Source organism: Rhea americana, unplaced genomic scaffold (genome assembly GCF_003343005.1).
Source record: "Rhea americana isolate MKP2758 unplaced genomic scaffold, rheAme1 scaffold_10, whole genome shotgun sequence".
NCBI classification, from domain to species: Eukaryota; Metazoa; Chordata; class Aves; order Rheiformes; family Rheidae; genus Rhea; species Rhea americana.
This window is the reverse complement of record NW_028185039.1, coordinates 6309311-6337026: the sequence shown is the minus strand read 5'-3', so window position 1 is coordinate 6337026 and position 27716 is coordinate 6309311. Positions and strand designations below refer to the sequence as shown.

The window sequence follows — 27716 nt, the reverse complement described above, 5'->3', positions numbered from 1 at the left end:
GTCTAGTGCACATAATTCATCCCTGTTCTTCTTTTGTTGCTTCTAGGTAGGCTTACTTTTTCTTTATTTGCCCTTCTAACCTTTTTCCTTTCCTTACTTTGTGAAAAAAATGAAATCACTATTTTGCTGCTTTGGCATTGATACACCCACCACTAGCAGCAGAAGGGATGGGATAGTCAGTAATGGTCACTGGTCTATAGGGTGTTGGACGTGATGGTGGAATCTCAAATTGAGGGCAAATTTATGATGGAAAAAAATTAATAATCAAAATTCCTTCTAAGGACAATAACCATCACTTCAATAGGCATCAGATAGGACTCTCACCTGTACAAGTTTTGCAATATGCAGAGAACATTTAAAACACAAAATGGTACATTGGTTGCGTGCCTAACTTTATGCAACCACTGCAAAATGAAGCAACATTAAGCTACACAAGAGCTGGAGGAGTGGACTGCTTAAGTGGACTGTTTCCATTCTGAAGCAAGAAAAGGCAGCAATGATCATTGTATAAAATGAATTTCACTTTAAATTTTAATTAATTTCCATCTAAATACTCTATCTCTGTTTCTAGTGGCTCATTGATGTAGCATCAACTGTGACTTCTCAGTGGCTTAATGTCATGGGTGGCAACAGTGAGACAACTTGAGTAAGTGTCTTAGCACTCTTCTCTGAGCTGGATACCTAGCTGTTACTATGGTGCAAGGAAATAACACCAACAAAAGCAGATTTTTTTTCCCCCTGTAAACAGAGTTGTAGTTGTTGTCTGTTTTCTGATAATTTTCTGATAAGGGCTATCTTTTCATGAAAAGGAACAATAAATCTTTTATCCTTCATAGTGCTATAATCTTAACAAAGCAATATAAGTTACAGTGAATTCCTTCCTGTTTGGCAGATTGTATCTTGGTCTAAGAACACCGGAAGCACTGTGGGATGCTGTAGAGAGGGAAGCAGCTGTGTGATGATACGTATTTTTTAATAAATATCTCTTAGGTCAGATTGTCAGCTTGATATTGTTCCCTATTGGATTGAATGGAGTTAAATGAGAATTTTGGAGAAACAAACAAGAAAAGAGACAGGGACAAAGATAAGGTATCATTAGGGAAAGTAATAAGTCCATCTTTTTGAGGGAGACCAGGTACCTGGCTCTCTCACTGGCATAGCATAGTGGGGCATACATTCATTCTTCTGCATGATATGGTTCATTCATGGCTGTGATTGCTTGTCCCCATTCATCTTTCCTATCCATTGCAATGGTGTCAAACCTTCAAATACTCAGAATCTTTGAGGAATAACAGGGAAACAAAAGCTGGGAATTGCCCCAACCTGGTTTCTGTAATGAAACTTGTCAGATGCTCAAAGCCTGGGGCTTCTCAGGTTAGTTACAGTCCTACTTTCTAGGGGAACTGCCTTGGACTTGGGAGCCTAAAGGGGTCATTGCACCCACGGTAAATCTGAAAAATTCTGGAAGCTCCAGCTCTAACAAGGCTTTCCCAGGTTCACAGACTGCAACGAGGAAGCCGCAACAACATGAGTTTGGGACAGAATTGCAAAGTTCTTGTCAGTGCACTTTAAGATGGAAGTATAAATGAAAATCAGCTCACACAGAAATTAAAAAAAATGCGTTGTTCAGCTTGATCTCTCTGCAGACCCATCTCTTTGCCTAGTTTGACAGCAAACAATCCCAGAGGAAAATATGACATTCCTTTTTTAAATTGGTTGCAGTGAAAGAACGATGCGAAAATGTTCAGAAAGGAAAACTTTCTTTTAAATGTTATATAATGATAGTTATCAGTGGTTTTTCATGAGACCATGTATGCAAGAAAATGTATTCATAGTGCATTGTGCACACTCAGTACTCACAATAATTACTGGGGCCCATCCTTTTACACGGTTATCTCCCTTAGGCGAAGATTCTCTATAATAGCTTATAATTCTTGACTGGTAGTATTTCAGCAGTATCTCTCCCTGCTTTCTGCTACAAGAACAGAAGTATAATCAATTGTGATTCAACAGTGAGTTGAAAAGTCCTAAAATGGACTGACTGTCAATGTGTAATTTTATACCAGATACCTTTCTAGTCTTTCCAGCCCCGATACAAAAATAGTTGCTCTTGTTTTGATTTTAAAAATAAAAAAAGGTTAACTATGGAGGTAAATTAAGAAGGAAATTTATTATTAATTATGCTAAAGTCACTGCATGACCAAATGTAGATGTTCCAATTTCTAGCTCCTAACAACAAAGAAACATTCCCCTCCAGAAGGAGGTATTTCCAGGAATGCTCCTTCTGTTGTTGCAATTGAAGTTGATGGTAAGACTTCATAACTGGCAGAGGAGATGGCCCCTGCTCAAGGGAATTTAGCAATGTCAGTGAGAATAAAATTCAGACAGCTTCTCTAAACACTGTTCTGAATTTCTGTATAGAAATATGCCTTAAGTGTGACCTGCAGGAACTAGGATTTTCAAGTCCTGCCATCCTCAATTGCCTCAAGCTGCTTAAACAGCTGAATTACAACATTACTGCACATAAGTTGTAGTCCACTGCATCTATCCACCAGGATAGAATCCTAGATAGATATCCACCAGGATCAGCAAATGCTTTTAACAAGAAAAGATAGACCCACATATTTTAATAGTTAAAGTTATTATAGGACTTGATTTGTAACTTGACCTGCCAAGTGGGCTGGTCAGCAATCTGTTATTTTAATTACCAGCTCTATGTCTTCCAGGCTGAGCAGCACCAGGTGGGGAGCTAAATAACAAGGTGATAAACACACATCATAATGACTCAGAAGACATGTCCTATATTCTTCTTCATTAAATGTTGTCTGTGATTTCACAGCTTTATAATTAGAAGCTTTAAGAAACTAAGATGCATTGACAGGGACAAAATGAAGTAAAACAGGTCAATTGTGGAAGGTAAACTTACTGTTTCTCTCTTTTATTCCCAAGAGATTTTCAGCATTCCATTTTCCCCATGGCTCTAACAGGGCTTTAAACACTTGCAGTCCTCAAAGGTGGGCTCCACTGATGTCCCACCCCTCTACTGCTGTCCTTAAATTAACAAATCAGCAGCCTGCCTACACATCACCAGCTCTGCCTGTTATTTCTACACAGCTCTTTACTTAGTCACCCAAATTTCTCCATCACTACTGGCTGCCCTTGGCTGGTGTTCAGCATGTTCATTGTTCTCACAGCTGAGGAGATGATCTTATCCCTATAGGTAGACTTTCACCAGATACGTGCACATGAACTTGTGATTGGTGTGACAGCTGAGTGATCTCTTAGACCTGCACTACTGGAGTCTTCAGAAACTCTTAACAATTACGTGCATTTTTACTTCTGGGACAAGGATATATTAGAACAGAACTAAACAATCTTAAGTGCCTGCAAACCTGCTGAAAGAGAGGGGGGGAGAGGATCTACAAAACTATCCTAGATTCATTTTTTAATCTACATTGTCCTTCAAGCACTTCAGTGCAATAAAATAAAACAGAAGAATCTCAAACCCACTCCTGCAGACACTCCGGAGGGAGCACAGATCTGTTTCTGGCTTTGAAAGTCATTTGGTAAAATTAGCAGCTCTCTAGACACTGAACTGCTCTGCTTAACCTGAAATCATTGAAAAAGATATTTGACACTTACAAAAAGATATTTGACACACAAAGCTTACATAAGCTTTGTGTCTTACTCACAAAGCTTAAGCATTGGGCATTTGCAATCAACAAATTTCTCTGGCCATTTTTTTCTTCTTTAGCTGACTATTAAGGTGAGTATTCAGTATTTTTCCTATTGCCTTTACTGTCTTCTTTGCCTTTCCTAAAGAAGGCATGGTTCTAGATGGCATATTGAGGAGTTAGGTTTTCTTCCTCAGCTGGAAAAAAGAGACTGAGAAATTGTATTTAGCTGTCCTGGAATTAATTTCTTTTGAAACAGAACAAAACACTCCTCCTGTATCCAGTATGGAAGGTTTCTTTTCTAATTCATCTCTGACTGCCATTATCTTCCCCTGCCACTGAGACCTGCCTGGACACAGCTGAATGGGATGCCTCCCATTCCTATTTCCATGCCCTGCTCCCTCCCAGTCCAGGCTGTTTAAAGCAGGGATGACTCAAGCTGTCTCCTCATTTGTGGTGCTTATGGGCATGACTGTACTCAGAGCATCTTCCCCTGATAACTGGACCAAAGAAAGATACATCAGTGGGCTGAGTCACTGTACCAGATTACTGTGGGCTCCTCCGACCCACTTATTTTCCAGTCATTTTGTGACAGGTTTAGAAAATCTTTTGCTCATACTGTTTATTCATTATGAGATGTTTTTTTCTTGGCTGGGCAAATAAAGGGTCTGCTTTTAGGTTTTGATGATATAGTTTGAAATACCAAGAGAGAAAAGAATAATACATGCTGTGATATCTCCAAGCATGCAGAGGGCTTTTTGCAATAAACAATTATGAAACAGAAAAGGAGAATTATAGGAGGAGTGTCAGGATTACATGAAAGTATACTGAGAACACATTCCTAGACCAACACTACTGCAATTACTCCAGGAATGGATTTGAGTTCTTATGAAGAGAAATGTTTTACTATATTCATAACTCATGGGTTTAGAATTGCTGGGCAGACATTTAAAGCTCTGCTCTGAGGTAAAACTGATATACTATAACCACTGTTTGCTTTACTGATGTTTTTGCTACAACATTAAAAAATGATTTCACAGGGACTGGAAAGAATGCACCATCTATTACAGAGAACACAAGGTTCAGAGAAGGTTGGCTGTATACTGGAAATTTTACACATATGTCTTGGTTAGCTTCACAGATATCTGGAGGATGTCATTTCGCTACCTTGTGTCATGCTTTATCTACAGGGAAAAAGCATTCAGCATAGACCAGCGATGCTATTGTGTTTTGTCCTCAGAGAAGAGCACCAGCTGCACAGGAGGCGTAACAGTGCTCTTAAATAAGCTGGATAAGAGTGTAGCTTTTCCTCTGACCCATCTTGTACTTTGATAGGTTTGATTTATAAGACAAAAAGTGCTGCAGAAGTAGTCTTAGAATGTTTTCCCAGCTTTTCTGTTAAAAGTTGGGGGATCCAAAAAAGTTTTTTCTCTACTCTGTAGATTCCAGCTCTCTTTAGGATGCCCAGAAGTTCTCAGACTTCTCAAGAAGTCTGAGAAGTGTTCTCAGCCAAACTCTGCTGACTGATCAGCTTTCAAATCCACTGCAGCGTAATTCTTTCAAAAGAAACATTAACTTGTTCTGGGCCTCCTGTAACTGCTCAGGTGCAAGATCTAGAGCACAAAGGAGAAAGAGAGGGAGGTTCACAGCAACAATATAGTTTGAATGGCTTTCAAGGGCTTGCTTTCTCAGGAGTCCCTCCTCTCTTTTCTTAGAGGACAACAAGGTGACCCTTACCCAGGACAGCAAGCAGATATACCTCCTGCTTTCATTGAGTCGGATGGATGCTACCTTTGCTTGACTTTCATGAATAGCCCTTCTTTAATCCTTTAAACATACCAGGCAGATATTTTTTCCCTAAGCAGCAGCATAAAGTGGATGAAACATAAAGGCTGCTTGATAGAGATGGGAGGAAAAATGTTCAGTGTGCTTGAAGGAATTGGTGCAGATGGTGGGGTTAGTCTTTGTCCATCATCAAAACCAGATGACTACAGAACAGCAACTCCAAAAGAGGGCATCTGGCATATGACTTCAGGAATTCAGATAGTCACAAATTATTACAGCCCGTAAATGCTTGGCCATGTATTTCCTCCTCTCCTGGGAGGTACGAGACAGGAACAACAAAGCTGATGGCGAAATGAAAGTGAAGTGAAATGAAGTCTGGCTGATCCCATGAACAGAGCATGCAAATTTGCATATGTCTGACTATTTTTTCTGTTTCTACAGGATGGATGACATCCAGCTGTGCAAAGACATTATGAACCTTAAGAAAGAGCTGCAGAGTTTGGTAGCAATCCCAGGTAATGGTGATCTCCAACCCAGCACTAGGATAATGTTTGGGCATTCCAGGGGAAGGTATGGTGTCAGGAGCAACTCTGCCCCAAGCGATCTGAAATCTCCCGAGGCTGATTTTAAGAAGTGCACAGAGGCAAACAATGCCAAACCTCTTCACAAATTAGCCCTTTGCTCTTGGAACAAGCAGTGCAAAACATCATAAAAATATCACTGTTGAGCTACTTCCCTCTGTGAACATGGTGTTTTGACTTCCTATAATCATAAGGAATGAAACTTAATAAACAATATAGGTAAAGAGGGGAGTAGAGAATACCCTAAGTCTGATGAGTAAAGCATGCCACTTGCTCAAGCTTAGCAGCTTTTTGATTCATCACAGTCTCTAGTGGTCTTATATCACTGGAGGGAATGCTGCTTCCTCTCAGTCAGAGCTTCAGTTGAGAAGTAATTAGACAGAAGAATTGCCCCAAATCTTTCAAAAAGAGGAGTACCTAAAAAAAAGTTAAATAAAAATGAACTTCCAGCAGAGATTAATCCTGTATTTGCATTTTCACTTCAGCTTGAATTAAAGGGACAGTTAGCATTTGTAGGCTATTGAGGAGCAGGTCCACCCAATCACAGAACCGAGACATGTATCTTCCTACAAAGTGATTTAGTAAACTCATAACTATTTGTATTGAATAGAACACTTCTTACCATAGTGTGCCCTGTTAAATACCTGCTGAACTGCTAAGTGCAGTAGGGACATTTTTTTCCTGTTCCAGCAGACTCTGAGCTGACATACCGTTAGTCCCAGGCCTGTTACAGTACCTTGGGGCCAACCTTGCAATGAGGTTTCCTGAAACCAGCTGGTCACATGCACCTCTTAAGAGACCAGGAAGGTGCATTTACACTAGATGTCACTATATGGTCTCTAGCACCTATCAAATGCTCTTTGTGCTGTTGCCCAATTAGTAAGGACAGGGTTTGACTCTGTCCTTTGGCCATCCTCATCTTGTTTCCATGTTTTACTGTGCAACTTAAAAACAACAGCTTCCTCCCAGAAAGGAGAGTCATTTCAGTCATGATACAGGAAATAGATACCCACATTTTTCCTCTCAGAGCCCATACAGCAGCATTTCTTACATGAATAAGATTTTTTCTCTGTTCCTTTGCATCTGAAAGTAATATTATTCATGATTTTCCATTTTCTTTATACATATTTTTATTTTTACACATATTTTTATTTTCTAATTACATTCTTATATTATTGAGTTAAATGGTATTGTAAAGAATTATGAATGCTAAAAGCTTTAATGAATGATCTCCCTTGCCTTACCTCTTCTAGTCTGCAGCTTTCCTAGCCATATGTTTAATTTACAGTTAGGATTAATTTTTTTTCTTTTAAATTAACTTTGGAAACCATTTTCCATTCACAAAGTCTTAAGCAGAGATCCACAGACAACAGCTTCTCTTTTAACACTGTGCAACTCTTAGCAATTCTAAGAACTAAGAATATGCAGCACCACCTTTTGGCAGGCTCACAGCAAGCATACTTCTGTCTTAATCAAGAGCCAGACACTCTAGGCATCAGCACCGAACCCAGTGCTAACACAGAATGTGCCCATCATCAGAAAAGACTTTCCAGAAATGGATTCATTGATAACTTCATTTTTTTCTGTTGGCATACAACTTTGTATAGAGACTTCTTGTACTAAATTCAGTAGATGGAGTTTAATATACTTCAGCTGACAGGGAATCAGGCTGTTAGGATACAGAATCTGCAATATTTTTAGCTGCCGATTTCCTGAAGGACGGGATGGAAGAGCATATCTTGCAATCTGGGAAGAGGACAGATAGGAAAAAAGTAGAAAGTAGCCCTTACAAAGAAGCCCTATAGAAGGGTAGTGGGAGGAGGAGATCCTTTGCTCCATAGACATAATATGCAAAGCAAGGCAAGAGTAGAGGCAAGCATTTTTTTTTCTTCCCCTGCTGTAAATCCAGGGTTACTCAGAATCAAGAACTAACACTGCAGAAGCTTTGAAATCTTCATAGCAGTTAGTAATCACCCCCCCCCCTTTTTTTTTTTATTTTCCCTTTTTTCCTCCTCTAAAAGATAAACACAGAAAATACATCCTGGACAAAACAAGGAGCCTTACTAGGTATTACAAATCATTTCCTCTGTCACTGGCAGACCATAATTTAAAATTCTCCAAGCAACATGACTTTCCAGCCTCAGATTTACAGAAGTTCATTATCTCCAAAATATAATACTCGAATTCAAGGTACTTTTATTTCACTAAAGAGTGGATTTATTGCAGAAATTTCCAGTAAAGTGTCCTGGAGACCACATTCAGATTTTAACTTATAATAAACAATTATTTTCAAATGTCTGGTTTATTTAGCTGTTTGAAATCTCTTATAAATTCATTTGACAAGACATAATCTACCTCAGATGCATTGGACTGTAGGCACTTTACCCTTCTTCCCACAACTCCTATTATACTTGACTCAATTTTATGGTTCTCTAAACTCAGTTCTATTGTTCTATGGCTCAGTACCAAAATTCTTGATTTAATGTGAAGCATCTTTTCAGTTGATCAAAATTTTTGGCTTTTAGAGGCTGGGATTTGCCTCTGGCTTTCTTGTCTCTGCTTTACTTGCTAGATTAAGAGATCTGGCTTAACTACATTTGCTTTATAACCTTAAATTACAGCTCTCTAAAGTAGCCTAGGCCCTCCATGTGCTTGCCCCAGCACCTTCCACATTTGCAGGGATTAACTAATCCTCTTTCCAAAGCATTTCTGATTTTTTTTCTCTAGAAATAGTTTTTGGAGATTTCTGATACTTTTGTCTTTTTCATAATGTAAAGTGTTGTGATTCAGGTCTCAAGAGCTGATTTCCATGAGCAAGCAGTTCTTGGACATCTGCAGGTTTTCCCCCTGCTTCCTAGAATGCAAAGTAACAGTCTCTTTTCTCTGTTTTTGACCAGAAAAAGAAAAAACAAAGATGGAAAAACAAAGAGAGGATGAACTGATTCAGAAAATCCATACACTGGTACAAAAAAGGGATTTTCTTGTAGATGATGCAGAGGTGGAAAGACTACGGTAAGAGCTAAAAAAGTAACCAAATTTATTTGGATATTTCACAGATATAATTCTACACCCACTGGAGTGAGTAGCAGCTTGCATTAGCATTAACAGGAGAGGATTAATCCTTTACAACAACTTATCAAGTTAAAAGCCACTGCCTGGTTCCACAAGAAAGTATTAAAATGGAATTGCTGCACTTCTGTCTCTCCTTATCCCATAAAGGGTTGTCATCATCTCATGACTACAACAGGTTCCAGTTTCTTACTTTCTCACTGGAAAGTGATTAGGCACCTACCATTATGAAGAGAAGGATTTTTGCTGCCTGCTAGGGGAGCCTCTTGGCATGGGTAGTAAACATGAGAGAGAATTCTATGAGGGCCATATTTTTTGACATCTAAAATCTGCTCTTCTTATACAAAAAAGCCACATTAGTGATTTATCTTTCATCCCACCTTTGAGACTACCTGCTGGTCTCAAAAAAGGAGAATGCAGTCACTAACACAGGTCTACCTAACCTAAAGCATAAGTGAGTTCAGAATGGTTTCATTTCAGTATGTTAGCCCATGAAAGCAAGCTGCTTACTGAGAAACCTGTGGTCTCCCAAGACAGCTCATTTCTAACAGCTGCACTGAGATCCTGACATCTTGCAAATAGTCAGGGCTTTGCTATTACTTCCCCTATTTCTGTTTCAACATTAGTGCATCAATCCATTTATCCTCAGTGACAATATCCATCCAAAAGGGCTTAAATTCTAAGCAGGCAAAGGCTGGGAGAGAAGAAAGCTTGCCAGGGTCCTGCAGCTGATCAAAGAGAGCTGCCTAAGTCAGCAGCTGGCAAAAAGCCTGAGTAGTAACAGGATCCAGTACTCTCAACTGCTGGTTCAATGCGCAAATCACAAAAGCTCAGCAGCAATCAGACAATACAGCAGCCTAATTGTAGGCCATGCAAAACGTACTGCTATGCAGATGGGAATATATTAGTGCCAATTTACATTTGTAATAAAACCTGGTATCTTTCTTTAAAGCTCTGGCTAATGAAATCTGGTTTTCCTCTACTGTACACACACAAAATACTTTTCAATCCGTATGTTCAATATTTAAATAATGAAATAACAAAGAAACCAACATAGGAATATCAGTATTAGATACAATCAAGGTTAAAAACATGTAATCTTTATTTTGGGCCTAATCCTGCCATCCTCATGCAATCAAAAGTGTATTTGGCTTTGGAAAAAGCTGCAACAGCAAAATACCATAAAAACTAGTCTTTTACTTAAGTGGGGCCTTTAAAAATAAGTATGGTAGCACATATATGTTGATTGCTTTGTTTCATTTCCTAGAGAGAATGTGGTAAAACACTTAAAAAACAAAAAAAAAAAAGAAAAAAAACTTAAAATAGGTGATACACTGTGTTTTGAAATCTACTGACTAAGGAATATAGGAATATAGCAAACTAAAATTATGTCAGAGATACAACTGAAGAGCCTTGGGGAAAATTTTGCTTTGAATTCTATGAGGTTTGTTACTAAATTCATTTGGGCAAATATCTTCTGCTCTAATGAGCAGCAAGATAAAAAGTTTTAAAAAGGTAAGATAGTGAATTTTTTCCTACTGATTTGATCTAAACTATTCTGGGTTTTACTCTCCCATTAAAAAAGTCATTTCTATCATGGATTTATTTTCCTTTTTTCTCCAGAGAGAAAGAAGAAGACAAGGAGATGGCTGAATTCCTACGAACCAAGTTAAAACCAATAGACAAAGCAACACGATCTCCCACCAGTGAGTTCCTAAGCATTTAAAAAAAAAAAAAAAAAGTAAGCAAAACACCCCAAACCTGCCCACCCCCTCAGAAAAGCCCACAGGAACAACAGGGAAAAAAACCCTCCGAAAACAACTGGATAAAAGAAAGGCATCTTCAAAGGCCATACTGGGCCGTGCACCTTGCTCCTGCAAAAGGCTAGCATAACCTGTCACACTGAAGCAAGGCAGTGCATCACACCTTGTTTCCAGCCACTTAGAATTTGGAATCTTAAATCCCATTAATACTGAATCCAAATAATCAAGGACTGCTTTAAAACTGCTTTGCATGTTTTGAATATGCAAATTTCATTTGAATATGCATTTTGCCACAACCTTCTTTTGTAAGCAATGGGGTTTATTGTTGACAGCCATATTTTCCTGTTTGGTTTCACACAGAATACACTGAAAAAGCCTCTTACATGCTAAGATACCTGAAACCAGGTTTGTCTGTTTTACTGCAGGCAAGTGGGAAGTAGAAAAGAGACTTCAAACTTCCACAACTGCCCATAATTTCTTTTCAATCACCTCAGCTCAAATGGCTTATAGTTGCCAGGACTGCAAACACAGACATTTCTCAGGAACAACGCAGATTCCATGATCCCTTGAAAGCTTTTAGCTGCAACTTACATGAGGAACAGGCACAGCAGGAGTTCTAGAAGTTAGACTGATTTTCACCTGTCTGAATCTGAGCTCATAGGCAAGGAAACAGTCAAATGAGACAGTCTACTTCTTGGAAGATACAGTTGTTCTATGTTGGGTGGAAAAAATTCATATCCAAACATGCTGCTACTTTGTACTGATCTGGACTCGCTAAAATGCTTCTAGTGGGATGTGGAATGACAAATTAAAGCACAAAGTTGATAGAGGTACTTTAAAACGCAACACTAATTATTTATACCCTTTAGTCACAGGAAGCATGAGTCATTTCCCTTGTTAGTTTACTTCATGTTATTGCTTTTATACACTCATTTTGAATGCAGTGGTAGAAATTCCTTTCACCCTGAAAAAAAAAAAAATATATATATATATATATATATATATATATTTAGATCTTGTTCTACTATTTAGGACATCCAAGTTCTTGAGAGAATAAGCAGCAATCTAGCAATATTCTTTTTCATCTTAAGTTCCTTAGTAAGTGGGTTTTAAGCACAATAAGCTTTCTGTGGAAGGACCTGTTACCTGATTCTGCAGTTGTGAACTAGGGCACCTGAACTGAACCTAGTGCAAGAAGTTATATCTCAGTAAGATGTATGGATTCTCTATGCTCTTGTAACTCCCTCACCTGAAGAGGTAAGTCTTCCAGAGCACTTTGAATCCACTCATCTTGGTTTCTACCAAAGTCTTAGATATATTGTTCTAACTGGCATTATGAAGTTGCTAGAAGAAAGGCTTCATTCTTGGTGTAAGCCAGATTTGGGTAGAAATAATTTGCACTAGCCTTAGTTTTAATGGTATCCTATTTTGAACTCCGCAGGTACCCCAGCAGAGAAGAAGGCAGAACCTCCTCCAAGCAAGCCCACCATTGCCAAGGCAGGATTGGCTATTATTAAAGATTGCTGTGGGGCCACACAGTGCAGCATCATGTAGCTCTGGGCTTTCTACCACATGTCTTCTTTTCAAATGTTTTCATTAAATGAAACTGTAGAGTGAGGGATTTTAACAGCATCCTCATAACTGAAATAAGAGACTGTGATACAGCAGTAATACATGGACTGTATGATGACAGGTTCTTCACTGTTGCATGGATCACTCAATGCGCATGCCTAAAAAAAGAAACCTATATAGTGGCTATCCAGTGACCAGAAAAGATCTGTAATAGAGATCACAAAAAACACCCAGTGAAAAAGTAAGTGAGAAGAGGGCACATTTCACCAAGTAAGATAACACAGCAATTTTAAAAGGTCATCACTTTAAGAATTTGTTATATACTTTTTCCTCTTGGCAAAAAGCACTTAGACACTTGCTGGAATATCCCATTTTAGCTACTTTTAAAAAGCCACAAGTAGTGATGCTGTATATAATGCAACCAATAGATGAAACAAATTTAGAGTAACTGATGTTGCATACAAAATATTTATCAAACTAGTGTGATGTTCAACTACCTTGCCATAGAGTTTCTCTCCCAATCTTCCTAAAAAATGATTATCAGTGACAAGGATGCTGTAAGTGGATATAGCATTTATGTCCCATATGACTTCTGAATTACCCAATTCAAGTAAATATTGCTTGCACTAGGAAAAAATAAGTCTGGTAAAGCTTTAGCAAACACAGCTACAGTAATCTGCAAATATGTGATGCACTCCAAAGCTACATCATATATTTCTCTTGTATATCTCCACCTCGCATACACTCGGAGGTAAACACCCAGAAAATGTTGTCAGCTATGAAAAACAATACTTAGGTTTTGTGTGAGACTATCACTGGTAGGTTGCTGGAAGAAAGGAAGAAAACATGGACAGAGAAACAACAGTTAACAAATTATAGTGCTCAGAACAACTATCAATCACGTATTTAATGACCCTGAAAAATATAAGCTATCTAGCATAGGAAGACACTAGCCACCCAAACTGACCACAAGACAAGAAGAGTAAGTATGAAAGCAGACATCTGTTGTAGGAAAAAGGTCACCATCTACACAAAGCAGGTTTAAAACTAAGGGAAACAGTGACCCGTGTTTCACCATTTAATGCATTTCTGGTCTCTGTGCAGGTTAAGTCTTGTCAAATCCAGTATCTTTATATTAGCTGTCAGTAGGTGGTATGTCTGTGTGATGGTATTCCATATTAATGTGTTGTGATGGGTGTAAAGAGTAAATAAATGAACATGATCTAATGTGAAAACAATCTCAGGCTTAGAAATAAACAGCAAAAAGTTCCTAAGAAGTTCTCCAAGAGGAACTTTCATTTTCTGAAGGCAGCTAAGTGAAACGTGCACTTATATACAAAGACACCACAGTTATTGGGGGGGGTAGAGAGGGGATATCAATATAAACACCAGAGTTATCCTAAAGGATAAACAGTAATAATTTTTTAAAGAGTAGCTTGTTAAGGTTCAAGGAGATAGACATCTCAAGTAAATCAGTGTATTCTTGTATGAAATACAAATCCATACCACTGGACTGTTCCGGCAAAGAGCATTTTCACCTCCAAAATTATTTGTTTCAGTATTGCACACACACTTGAGAAAGGACCTGTCACTGCAATTTCCCTAGGGCACCAAGATCAAGGAGGAGAAAATATGAAGCTTTTCACCAAGACATGAAGCACTTCGAATACTTTGACCAAAGACGCAGGAAAAAGGACAAAGTATTTATCCAAAGGCTGGACTGCCATACACAGCTATTGCTGAGATAGAACTTCACTTTTAGTTCTGCAGCTGTTACTGGCTTCTGGGTAATTCAACAGCCTCTTGAATTTGCTAGTATCCAGTTAAGACAGAAAGAATTACTCCTATCTTAAGACAGATGTCTTTAACAAAGGCAAAGTGAAACAGCAGTTAGGAAAAAAAAAAAAAAAATGTTGTGAAACACTGAACTTAAGCCTYGGGAGGATCAGCTATTATGACCTAGTAATACGAGTGCCTGCAAATAAGGAAATGTCTAAAGTCTCTTGGAGAGAAAAGAGAAGTCAGTGGAATTTCACCAGTAAAATGCAGGCTGAGATTAAAAGTTTCACTACGACAGAGAGAGACCTTTCTGGGATTCAGCACTCATGAGTAGGCTACAGAGTCCCCTTCCTTAATTAAAACGGAAAAGAAAAGGTACAGCAAGTATGAATTTGTAACATTTACATACAGGTAGCACTGGCAGCCAGTGCCCCAAAGGGAAGTCACCAACAGCAATATTAAAAGCGATCTCTGTTTTCAGAACCTCTAGCCTGGCTGAGCTGAAAGGGGTTTTTGTGTTTTGTTGTTAATTAGCAAACTCTTCAAGTCTGATTTATTTGGGCAGGTTCAAGCAACTTGCCCAAGAGGAACGAGTGATGCTGCTTAGCCGTAAAGCTTGGGATTTGTTAGACTGAGGTCAGATTCTCAGCTGTATTCAGTGCTGGCTTAACTTCATCCATCCAGAACACAGCAGGGCCCAAAACAGTAGCTGTAATTAAGGAAATGAAATTTAAGAAATCAAGTGTGTGGAAGTCTTAGGCCTTTTCTTTGAAAGCCCAACTTAAAATACTGAGTATTCCCAAATTCAAACAGGGAGTTTAAATTCCCTGATCCTGTGAACATCAGTAAGCAGTCTGAAGGCTGAAACCCTACCAAGAGGGCACAACATACAACACCCGTTTGAGAAGATGGTAAAGTCAACAGAAAAATCTCTGTCAAATATTTAGGTGGCTACATTGAACAACTGGCATCATCTCAGCAGATTTTCAGATGCCTGTTACTGCCTGCAAACAAGGATACTGGTCAACAGAAGCACCTAAAATTGCCTCTGGAAATCCTGGCTTTAACTGCTGTCTGACTCAAGCCAGAAGGCAAGGCAACAGAAAAAGAAGGAATTTGAAGGTGGATTTGACAAATTGTTTTCTCTATGGAGTGGTTGGGTCAGGTACATGTGGCTATATTCCGTCAACAATCTTGGTCTCCAGAGAAAAAGCAGAAGAGCTGAGCTGCTATTTGTACTGATCGCTCTCATTCTACCAGCAAATAGCTCTAATTGTACCTTCCTCTAAGCCTACCAGATCTCTTCAGCAAAGTCCAACATATTTCTAAATAAACTAAGCTGCTATATTATACTAAGCATTTGTTGTTTTTTTCCTGTTACTGAAAAAAATGAGTAGTTAAGTACAGCAGGATGCAAGTGTCTTGTGCAGCTGTACCTTTCAAGAGTAGGGTTATTACTCTGCAAGGAAGGCATAGTTTGGTAAATCAGTGATGCTACTACAATAAAAATGAAGGATTTTAACAATGAAAAAGACCATGAAATTTCTCCAATTGCACCCCACAGAAATCAAAACAATCAAATCAGAATAGCAGCCTCATGATCCTCCTAGACAACTTGGTAACCTCACTACAACCCAGAACAGTGCAGAGATCAGTAGAGTTCGTAGCCCTGCATAGGGAAGATAAAGGTCTTAACATACCCGATGAGCCCTGCTAAGCATCTTTTTCAGTGAAGTGAAACACACTGCCAAGTGAGAATACTTCTAACAGCAGTAAGAAGAGTCTCTGGATCACCTAGTCTGCACCAGGGGTGGATTGCAAGTGCTGCCTGTAGTGCTGGGCTCTGGAGATGCTCAGGAACCAGATGTGCAGAGGTCTTAAAAGCTACGTGGCCACACACACGGAGTGAGAGGGAAGCACGGGCATCTGCGGCTGGAGCCCATGTTGCTTCTTTGTTTTCACTGCTTCAAACTTCCTGCTAGGGGAAACGAATACAGACGTGAAATTAAAGTTTGCATTAAGAAAGTTGTGGGGTTTAGAGTGAACTAAGGAATATTTAACAGCGATGGCATTCAACTGAGGAATGACAAATCAACAACACCCAGTGACTGCATCATCCAGACTTTCTCTGCTTGATTGAAGAACGAAGTTTTTCCCCTTAAGGCTAGTACTAGTATTGCAGCTCTTACAAGCATTCCTCTGTCACATTACTACCTGCTTATGCAACTTGCAGGCCAGGCCCCTCCATGGACAAAACCCAGCTTTGTTTCACCGGGCAAACAACACTGCTCTAATGAAGTGCTGTGAATGCAGAAGTTCCCTAGCTTCTTGTAGCTATAATCATTTTCTGTAACTACCACACAATAAACCTAATCAATAAAGCCTTACAGCCTTCAGTCGACTTATTAAATAAAAGCAGGTCCACAGAGGGATTATAGAGAGGGCATGAGATTATCTGATCAACTGCAGCTACCACAGGATGTGGAGTACATTCCTCCTGAAGCATGAGCCAGCAATATCTTCACTAGCAAGACAGAAGACACACAGCACCAAGGAAGGAGCAGAGCAAGTTGTGTTGAGATTTACAAATGCTTACTTTAAGTATTAACTGAATAAAAAATCCCACTCACTCCTAGGAGCCATGAAGGTGACGACAGATTTAAAATTGTTTTTACAATCATGCACTTGTCTCTTGTGCTTGTTGGCACTCATAGATGATGCATACACAGAGAGAATTCACAAGAAACATCTTCCCAGCAGGCAAAAAGAATGACAGCTTTTTACCTGCAAACACCTTCCCTTTCAGGGGCTGAGGTAGCATCTTGAACTCTGGAACCACCGTCATCAGTCAGCCCACTACTGTCTCAGCAAGGAGCAGCTCAGTGTGCTTTGGCACAATACACTACTGCCACTAGGTTCTATACCAGTTAGAAGAATGTAACATACGTTTTGGCAGACTTACCCTTAGAGATCATTTATCCATCTAAACGGGGGCAAAGATGGGTCCTCAGAAATCCTAAGGGAGGGTAGGTGTTCTTGACCTCACCATGGTCTGGAGAAACAGGGCTGTAATGCCTTTGGTCCACTGTGAAAGTCTGAAGGATGGCAAGTGCTACGAGGCGCAAAGACTAACGTAGAACAATTCTCGCATCCTGCGCCATCCAGGAGAACACACAGTGTGCCTAGGATGCAGGCAAAGCACAGAGTTCGTCGCCATGAAGACTGCTCAGAGCTGGAAGGTTTCTGCGACCTCCATCTATTCCCACCATGGTCCTCATTGTGTGCAGGGCTCCTGCATCAAGCACACTTCAGTGCGCGCACCTCGTCTCATGCTGCTCCCTGGGCAGCTGGGGAGGCTGCACGCAACAGATCAGCAGGGTCTAGCGCAGAGCTAAGGAAATAGCTGCTGGCCTGTTGAGCACCTTAGTTTAGAGCTTGGGCCTCCTCCAAAACGTGATGCTTCAGGTAAATTGCAGAGTTGTTTAAGAAAGCTCAAAACCAACAGAGATGATTACAGCTAATCCTGAACTCCTCATGAGCTAATTACCTCATCCCACCTGCACCTATAAACAAAATATTATTTGCTGGTAATTCTCAGGATGCAAAATAAGTTTCCTGTCTGAACTCCTCGTGCCTTTTGAATCCAACAGGAGAAAGGCTGGTGCATGATTTTTGTACCTTTGTGATACATGGTTGTGCTTTGAGAGCCTTGTACCATCTGAATGCTGAAATGCTTAAAGCTTTATAGTGTTCTGCACTCCAGCAGCAGTGCACAAGGGAGGATGCAAGTCAGTACAGCATTACTTGATGTGCTATATACTAAGTAGAATAGCTTTTGGCAGTAATACAGACTCCAAAGCTCTCAAGGTGAGATGTCAGCTGAGTGTCAGCTCAAAAATAGCTGGGACAGATGTTTCTCACCTTCCTTCCCTCTTGCTAAAAAAACAAAAACTTATTTCTAGCACAAGGTCACAGCTCACAAGCTGCTTTACTATTGAGCTGGCAAAGGCTGCTCTAAACAGGCATATGAGATTGGGTGATAACAACCCCCAAATCCTGCCCGGATATATTTTGAAGGCTTTTACTTAAGGACCCAAAAGCTCAAGCTCAAAAGACCACAGAGATCATTCCCAGGGGGATCACCTCTATCCTCATGAGTTAAGAGGAACATTCCAGGACTTCTACTGTTTGTCCCAGGACTCGAAACAGTCCCCTATAACACACAGTACAGAGCTAAACACCTGAAGTACAAGCCTGCTTTTATGCTCATCTACGCTACACAAACCATCTGTAAGGGTAGGAAGATGTGGTGCACAAACACCTAGCTTTATTTTTTGGGTGGTCAGGTGTCTTAGTGAGGGCAAGGAATTTCCATAGCTGTCATCCTGCCACTGCACTGTTACTCTTCCTACAGACGTTGTCTATGCTTTGAACAAAGCGCAGGATAGCTTGGAAACCCTGCAGGGTATCAGCCCTTCAAGATAATGATCACAAGCTTTCAGAGATCTCATTTTCAGGAATTTCTCCTATTCATCCTCCAACACTTTTACTATCCTATCATTTCATCCCTAATTTTTGTAACCTCTGAGAATATCCCGAAATTTCCATGTACTTATTTCCCATCCCGACACCACCTTAATTTCAAAGAAAATACGAAAATAATCTCTAGTTACAGGGCTATTGCACTAACTGTTCCTCACCCTCCCTTCCCTTTATTGCTTTTCTACAAATTCCCTTCCCAAATCAGTGTTTATCCTACTCTTCAGGTAAGATTTCATTATTTACCTGCAATCAAGTGTGGTGCCTAGGTCTCACTGCAGAATATCCTCTTCTCTATCACAACTCTGTTGGCGACAACCTTGAGTCCTCATTGCAGAATCCTGGCCTAATCCTTGAGCTTAAAGTTAAGAGGTCTTCAAACATACCAAGCTGCACTGAGATCCTCTCCCTCTAAGTACAACCAGCACTGTCATGCTTCTTCTGTCAAGCTTGTGACTGCTTATAGTTAACCTGTATGATCAAATGCTTAGGGGGAAACAAATGCAACACTGTCAGTGGCAAATAACCAGAAGAGGAAAAACAAAAAAACTGAAAGCCTTTTGCTTAAACATTCTAGACACAAGGGAGCTATGGATAGGCTAGGACTAAAGGAGCACCTAGAAAAGGCCTTGAACTGATCAGACAGAAGCATTTCTTATTCTACAGAAAGCACTCAGAAACAATACCTTAAGGTAGCATTCGCAGAAGTTTGACAGAGTCCTGTTCTCTGCTACTTGCATCAGTGACATAGTGTTTCCTGTAACATATGTGCAACATTACAAAGCAATTTAACAGTAACTTGAATTCAGAAGCATCTTTCTCCTTTTCTATACCATACAATATTAAAAAGAACCAGTTCACATATCAAAAGGAATGCTACATTAAAAGTGATGCTCTAACATATGTTGGAAGAATACAGACATCGTATCATGTTCTCCTCTGAACATCAGCTAAATTGCAGGAAAATACCAGGAAGCTCGTAGGTATCCCAGTTGTTCCATTGCATATATTCCCTGTAAGGCATTGTATTACATAGCCGTGAGATGTTGACTTTAAAGTACCTTAGCACCTGACCTTCTATGGCCACACAGACTGAACAGGTATCATTACAGTCAAGTTTTAAATGAAAAGTCACTAAAACAAAGACCTCTGGTTTTCAAATGCACAAAAATGATCAAGTATTCAACTGGCAAAAGAGTTTGCTGCAGGGACATTTCTGGTTTAAAAAAAAAAAAAAGTAACCTGCAAATTTAAGTGATAATTAAAAGGAAGCCTTAGAAGGAAGCCATCACTCCCACAGTCTGATAAACAGGATTCCCTGATATCACTCAGATTTCCATTCACCTTTTGGGTATCTAAGCTTAGCTTAGTAAGGCCACACAATTCAAATTTTCTCCCCCACCAAAGCCCTAAGTCTAAAGTAGAGAGCGCAATGTCTTTTGACCATGTCCAAACCCCCAAATCAGCCTGTTGTATAGAAAGATTACTTTCCTTCCCATTTGTCCATCATCATAAAAATTGACTTTCTCCAAAGTCAGTCTTTTGTCAGCTCTTTTCAGCAGCTTATACACTAAGACACTGTGCTACTTGTTCTGCTCTCAGATAGCCATGCTTCCTATCAGCATTATTCAACATCTTATCTAAAACATTTAATAAGTCACTTCCCTGCCACGCTTCTCATTCACTAGGCTCAAGTTTCTCCTTGTCATGCTTTCTTTAGTCAGTTAGCAGAAACATGAATTCAACTATGCAATTACACTATTTTGTTATAATACCCAAGTCAGACAAAACAAACCATTTCCATTTTGAAAAATTAAGTTTTTATTGTGACTGTTAAATAATTTACCTAAAAAAGTGCATCTTCAAAAGCAAGACAATGAAAGAACAATTAAAAATCAAACTCATATTCTGAAGTTAATCACATGTTAGGTGATATGCAGATTTTTATCCATATGCATACCTAAACCTTTCACAACTACCAAGAAAATTACAAAGTGGTGACCATAGCTTTTTTTTTTTCTTTTTTTTTTTCTTTTTTTAACTGCTACAGGAAGTTCTTAGAAATTGCTTGCCCCTCAATTTAAAACAAGTTTTTAAGTAGTTATTTTGAAATTATTGACTGAACAACCAAGTACTCTGCAAGGTCAACTGAACACTTACCTCTGGTAGACCTGGCATAATTTATTCTTGTAGAGAGTTCTACTTACTGGTCCCATTAATGAGAATATAAGTAAGATTACAAAAAATTTGTAAGTAGCTCTTCCAGCTCTTTACTTTTCTCCTATAAAACTGTGATACGAGAGAACAGTCCAATTTAATTGCAGATTAAAAATTTTATTTTTTTTCGTTAGATTCAGAGTAAAGCTCAAAGTGCTCACTAGTAAAGCTGCAAAGCAACTTGGGTACCAAGCCTGAAGCTGCTGGATATTCACCATCTTCAACAATCTTAAAAACAATGCTATCCCAAAGGTAACCGGTCAACTATATTGTACAGTAACACTCCAGCCAAAATTAGTCACATTAACTTTAATATTTCAAAGTGAGATTAAAATTCAAGAGAAACTTATTTCAATTTTTTTTCCATTTACAACTTTCTCCATTTCTCTTCTCTCTAGGACAAGAATTTGTACAGTTTCCTTCTGAAAGGCACCCTAAACAGCATTGTATGAAGAACAGTAAGATATACTGAGTACTAATATCCGAGTTGCAAAAAACTGGAGAAACCATCACATTCTCCAGAATTGCAGGTTAAAGTTTCATGGCTTTTTTGCCTCTGTAAAATCCACAAGTTTAGCTCTCTGCTCTGCCTGGATGACTAAACTTCATGTGAATGACCGAAGTTAGGACTCTAGGACAGTTTCTTCAGCTCTTCAGAAAAGGACAAGAGTTATGCTTGCTTGAAAATTTTATTGACACAACGTTTTGGTCCCAACACACAAAACAGCACTTGAGCCACAAAAGAAAGTGTCCAAACAAAGTAGACAGCTAAGAAAAGATTTTTCTCCTTCCCACCCCAAGAAAAGATAGTGCATAAATTGAGGGAGGGCTTCAGTGACATTTTTTTTAAACAGACATGAATCTGAAGTAGTACATTTAATTGTTAAATTAAAGAATTTCATGGTTGCAATGCTTTTAAATCTGTAAGTCACATCATTCATTTAACCCTTCAGATAAAAAAATATATTGCAATTCAATTGGCTATTTTGTTACACTATGAACACAACTTCTCAAAAGTTTTATTCTATTACTTTCAAACAGCGACTTAATCAGAATCACACATGAAACCAGAAAAGATATGCTGACCTCCAGAAATGGTATAACCTCCACACTTTTACACATACCATTTTTTCCTCTGTAGTCTCAAACATCTGGTTTTCTTTAGTCCTCTGGATGACTTGTAACTGCATCTCATGAAAATATAGTCTCAGCTTGGTCTTTTTTCCCCAATGCATGCTCTTTTGAAACAAAGATCTAAGTGATCAATGTTAACCATATCATATTAAGTAAGGTGAAAACAGATGTTCTTACATTAACTCATTAAAAGCATTCTAAGAAAGCTTACATCTATACTTCAATTTCTATAGCAGTATGTCTGTAGATGTTTACTAAGGACTCAAATACTGTGCCATAATGCCCAGAAAAACTTCCAAGTGTTTCTCTGCACTCATAATGGCTATAAGTTTATTACCGGTAATACTTAGCTAAATTTAAAAGATTTTATAACAAAAGTCTGTCTAGTAAAATTCTGTCTATAGCCATTATTCAATGGTATCTCCTGTTGTTGGCTAAGAAATTGGAGCCTACTTCCTCTCACTTGCATGTTACAACAGAATCACTCTAAAACATCCCTGTTGGCCAGTGGAAAACCTCTAGTATAGGTTCTTTCACTACTACGAGCAGTTTATTTGCTGCCTGGCAAATACAACCCATTGTAAATGCCACGGTTACCCAAAATGGGTATAAAGTCTCATTCACTGGACGTTTCTGCTAACTAGAGTTAAGGTCCTCCACTAACTTCACCTCTCTTCCAAGACTGGCCCTTTCAAAAGGCAACACAGGATACCACAAATTGAAAGAAAAAAGCTTCCAACACTAGAAGTAAACTTTAGAATAAAAACAGACACAGTTAAAAGACAGCACATCAAAGAATAAGCTTCCCATTTACTGAACATGCTTAAAAAATACAAAACAAGGTTAAGCAGAACAACCTTAGCATTTCCACATGCAGCTAGAGTTTTCCTTACAAGTGGAAATAGCATCAATACCTTCCATCGCAACACATTTTTATAAGACCTGCTCCATTATCCATAATTTATGCATTAAATGCATATTTTAGAAATATTGGAATCTTTCTAACTTCATTTCTAGACACAATAAAAACGTGTGTCTGTATCTTAAACTCATGACGCCAAGACAGTCTTTTCCTTAACCAAATCCATGCCAGACTGGAACTAAACATAAAAGGGAAGCTTAAAACATTAATGTCCTAGAAAGCTCCTAAATGGAACTGAAAGCTACAGAAAACATTTAAAACAAATTTTGCAAAAAAACCCACATAATCTTCTACAGACATCTTTACACAAAAGAATTGACTATGCAGTTACAAGTCATCTGAAGGAGCAAAAAACAAGTTTCTTCTCTGGAATACAATCAACTGCCTCACTCTTGTCATTTCAGTTCAGCAAGTTAAAATTTCTCAACAGGCTTTTTGAAAGACAGATCATGCATTTTATTTATACTGTCTGAAACAATACCAGTAAGCAACAGCCTATAGAATATAATATGCTACATGTATGATTACACCACCAACAAGGCTTAAGGAAAATAAAATTTGTCCCATTTTAGTTGAATTTATATTTTGCTTTTACTGAACACACATTTATTTATGAAAAAATGTAAAATCTAAGAATAATTTAATGAATGCTGGATTTTTTTTTCAAAATAATAGAAAAAGTTCTGCTCTGCTGACAGCTGTGTTCAGTGTAAAAGGAACAAAATCTTCACAGAATACATCTAAATACAAATTAATTCTTCTAGGCCTTTCATTAAAATATGTAGGGGTTAGCAAATAGCTTTCTGTGCAGTGTCCAAAGGTATTTGTCTTTCACACTAGAAGAAAGAGTTAAAGCTTGGTTACAGGTGCAAGTGAAAAATTTGCTGCCAATTTCACCTTGTTTTTGTGTTGCTTTTTGGCTGGGCTGTCCATTGCTTCCTTGGTTAGCTGGGTTTCAGAGGACTGACAGGGAGGCACTGAAGTACTCTCTGTGGCATTTGATACCACAGAACCAGAGGACAATTTTTCTTGAGCTGTAGTAACAATTTGTTGTTTTTCTTCTTCTGTTAAAATCATCATCTCTAAAATAAGTAAGACAACTCAGTTTATAGATGTTCTGTTCTTGGACAAAAAAAAAATCAAAACAAACAAAAAAACCCCCACATTTTCTCTGGCAACATGCAATAAAACATTTAAGAATGTCAGTCTGATCTGAAACTGTAATGTGCATGATATTCACCTCTGCAGCTGATCTTTGCTTTTGGCTCTACAGTCCTTACCATGTACTATCTAGTAGGTTTAATTCAACTCTCAAGCATTAAGCCTCTCAGTGCTGAACAAAGTACTACAAAATTTCTGAGGTGAAAAAGTTACTGCAGGCAAGACGCAGGTTTAATAGTAGATGAGGTTATACATCAAGTTCACCACAGAGAATCACTGCAGGATAACTACTGTCAGTACTCAAGACCTTCTGGTAGAGCCTGCATTGCCAACACTCCACTGTACTACAAAATTACTTTTTCAAAACAGAATTTTATAAATCAACCACTTGTTTGATGCTCTTTTCTAGATCATGAGTTATCATCCACAACTAGTACTATGTAGGCAAGCAAACCCTTACCAGAGAGAGGTGCAGGTCGTTCCTCAAACTGAATGAGATCAGCAGACTCAAGAACCACTGGATCAGGTCTCAGTTGCGGGGATGGTAGGCAGGAAGGAACTGGCTCACACAAGAGGTCAACAGGAGATGTATTTGTGAGGCAAAGAAGTTCTTGCTCAGTTTGGCTAGAAACTACAAAAATAAGGAAATATCTTTCAAAGTATCTGCAAGTATGAAGGTGTCACTATTTCAGACCTGGTAAGTGCCAAGTCTTCAGACATGACTGAGGATTTAAGAACTATAGCAGAATTAAATTACTAACATTAAACTAATTTTAATCAATCTCAAATTCACATAAGAGCCATTTTGCCGAGACCAAGAACATCTAACCAAAATACAGCAAAAATAAAGCAAAACTATTCCAATCTATTGCTTGCCTGAATTAGTATACCCTCGTATTAAAATCTGATGTTTGCTAAACTTGAGCAACAGAGGAAGAGCTGAAGAAGCATATTCTACAGAAATAGAAAGTTACCAGACAACTTGTTCATATACGTACCAAGACCTTATCAGCTATTTATCTACCAATTAACACTTTTACTCATGTGTGAAAATTAAGCTGAAAGTTTCAGGATAAAGTGACTTGCCCTTACTAAGATGGAAAGCCCTAGACTGCCAAAATTCTACCTCAAGAACTATTTCATGATTCTCTGACTTGGAGGCAACAAAACAATTGGAGACCACGGCACGATGTGTGCTACGAGGTCACAATTTTCCAGTTATTTCCATCTGAAAACAGGTTTATACTAGTTGTCATTATTATCAGCAAATTTATGAGCAACAAACAGATTATTTAGCTGCATATCACAGACACAAATTATTAGTCTCATCAGGAGATGGAGGCAAATATTCCTAGCACAATACACTACTGACCATCTTTCCTCATTAGCTTTATGCATACAGACTTCAATTTCCCCTACAAAAATCAATGAGAAACAGCATTCTTATGGCTGTGTGTGTATATACATACATACATACGCACAGACAGCTGAAGAGAAAAATGCCCTTTCCAAGGGCCACATGCCTAACTATATACTCTGGAAAAGTTTAACAGCTTCCAAGCCATGAAGCGTATCTCCAGAAGCTCAGATTAACCAACTCACACAGTTTTCCCCCATGCTGCTTTGCTTATTGCTTATTTCCCCCAAAATCAAATAGATTTATTATACAAATCAATTCTGCATTACCATTGCTAGGTGTTCCTAGACTTAATTCCATTGATGAAGTGGATCCTGGAATCTCCATAATATGTCCATTATGGTCAGCAAGCTGATTTCCATGATCATCCACATGATCAGCAGGGGGAAAACTGGGTGAGCTAAAACGAGCTACAAAAAGGCAAGTTCATTTGGTTCATTTACCAAAGTCACCTCAAAAAGGAAAGAAAAAAACCCAAAAAACACCACACCCACAAACAGAACACCACAACACTTTAAGATACTACATTAAAATTGAACTAGCTTACTTTTCATGTCGTTCTTTAGTACCACAATTCTCTTATGACCATGTCCTTTAATCCAGACCACCTATGGGGGGAGCATAATTAAATAACAGCACATTAGCCTCAAAGCCTAAAGCAGCTTACTCACTACCTTTCATTCAGCCTAGCACTGACACTCTAGAAGTAAACCAAATCATATTGCTAACTGGTATTATATTACCAATTAAAAGTTTTGTCTTAAAGAATTGATGCCTAACAAAGCATAGGTCTAGCGAGTCTACTAGCTTCATATGTTTAAATTCAAAATTTCAGAATTCCATTTTCTTACACTTGAGAAAGACCAGTTTACTTGAAAAAAGCTTATAACCATAAATTAGATCACAGAACTAGAGTGTTTAATGCATTGGGATGACAAGATGCCACAGCAAAGCTCTGCTACATGGTGCTTCTACCAATTGGGAGCTCAGCTCCTCACTCCAGGAACCAAGCTACCCTGAACAAAGCGAAACTTCAATATTGTACAGTTCTTAGAAAATACTTCAGTTGATAAAAATGCCAAGGCTGTTCATGCCCTCACAAGGCATACTTCTTAAGCAAGATCTGACCAAAATATGAAGGAGAACACATTACTTTATTCTTATTACTATGCAGTCTAGACTCTTCAGAAGCATCTACTAAAATACAACTGGTATAATCCCTCTTTAGAGGGGGTAATTATTCTGGTAATTCATACTGTCAGAAGCTTCAGTAATGTAACTATTTTTAATCCATGCAGAAATCTCAGCATAATTTTTCAGTAACAGAATTCTTCACACCTGTGGAATTGCTCCCAAGAGTTCTTCTAAATTATTGCACCCATATGCTTTAGGCTGTAGCACTTCTCCTGTGTATTTGCTATATGCTACTGGGAACTCATGAAGAAAAATCTGCTGATAATGGTATGTGTGAAGCAAGGACCTTACATTCTTTGCAAACATATACAAATTTGTAAGCTTCACATATTCTTCTGCTGCACTATTGGTAAAAACCTGTATTAAAAGAAAAGATAGATAGAATGAATGAGAGTGCATCCTCTAGTCAATGTCTTTTCAAGATATGACACACATCAGGAAGAAAAACCTTGAGATACACATGCCTTAAGAGGAAAAGAAACAAACCAAAAAAATACACACCTCCCCCCCCCCCCAAAAAAAAAAAAAAAAAAGTGTTATACCTCAACCAAGTAAGGTAGACTTTTCAGGAGTTCAGTTAAGGTCATAAATCCATATTCACATGGATTAAGAGAAGTACTGTGGATTGTCTCATAATGCCTTTTAAGCTGGTCAACAGAGAGAAAGGATGTTCCATCCCAAGACATCAACAAAACTAATAATTGGGCAGTCAGAGTCCGCAGAGATTTTCTATTTATCAGCTGAATCTGTTTGCCAGACTCTGTGTCAACAACCTGAAAAAAATGAGTTTGGAATGGAGTTAGAGACAGAAAAGGGATTAATCTATGAATAAGCTTGTGTAGCTGGGACTGGTTTGAGCATAATTTAAAGATAAGCAGCATCCGATACTACTTAGCCCAAAGCACACAG

The 27716-nt window shown here is 38.6% G+C and overlaps 2 protein-coding genes across 5 annotated transcripts in view; one reads left to right on the top strand and one right to left on the bottom strand.

Moving 5' to 3' along the window:
• Window positions 1-15580, top strand: part of BMERB1 (bMERB domain containing 1) — a 61233-nt gene extending 45653 nt beyond the window's left edge. Inside the window, exons 3-6 of the mRNA XM_085302667.1 lie at window positions 5901-5974; window positions 8938-9052; window positions 10733-10815; window positions 12314-15580. Of these exons, the coding sequence (XP_085158793.1) occupies window positions 5901-5974; window positions 8938-9052; window positions 10733-10815; window positions 12314-12426 (385 nt within the window). The 3' untranslated portion in view covers window positions 12427-15580. The remainder of the gene's footprint in view (window positions 1-5900; window positions 5975-8937; window positions 9053-10732; window positions 10816-12313) is intronic.
• Window positions 15581-21649: 6069 nt separating this feature from the next.
• MARF1 (meiosis regulator and mRNA stability factor 1) overlaps window positions 21650-27716 on the bottom strand; it is a 31366-nt gene continuing 25299 nt past the window's right edge. For 3 of the 4 annotated variants that reach the window (XM_085302581.1, XM_085302603.1, XM_085302593.1), the window contains 6 exons: window positions 27350-27580; window positions 26952-27164; window positions 26161-26221; window positions 25883-26023; window positions 24657-24827; window positions 21650-24117 (listed from right to left, as the gene is read on the bottom strand). In XM_085302581.1, coding sequence (XP_085158707.1) covers window positions 23885-24117; window positions 24657-24827; window positions 25883-26023; window positions 26161-26221; window positions 26952-27164; window positions 27350-27580 — 1050 coding nt within the window. In that variant the 3' untranslated portion in view covers window positions 21650-23884. The remainder of the gene's footprint in view (window positions 24118-24656; window positions 24828-25882; window positions 26024-26160; window positions 26222-26951; window positions 27165-27349; window positions 27581-27716) is intronic. The other variant, XM_085302585.1, reaches the window with a different exon arrangement.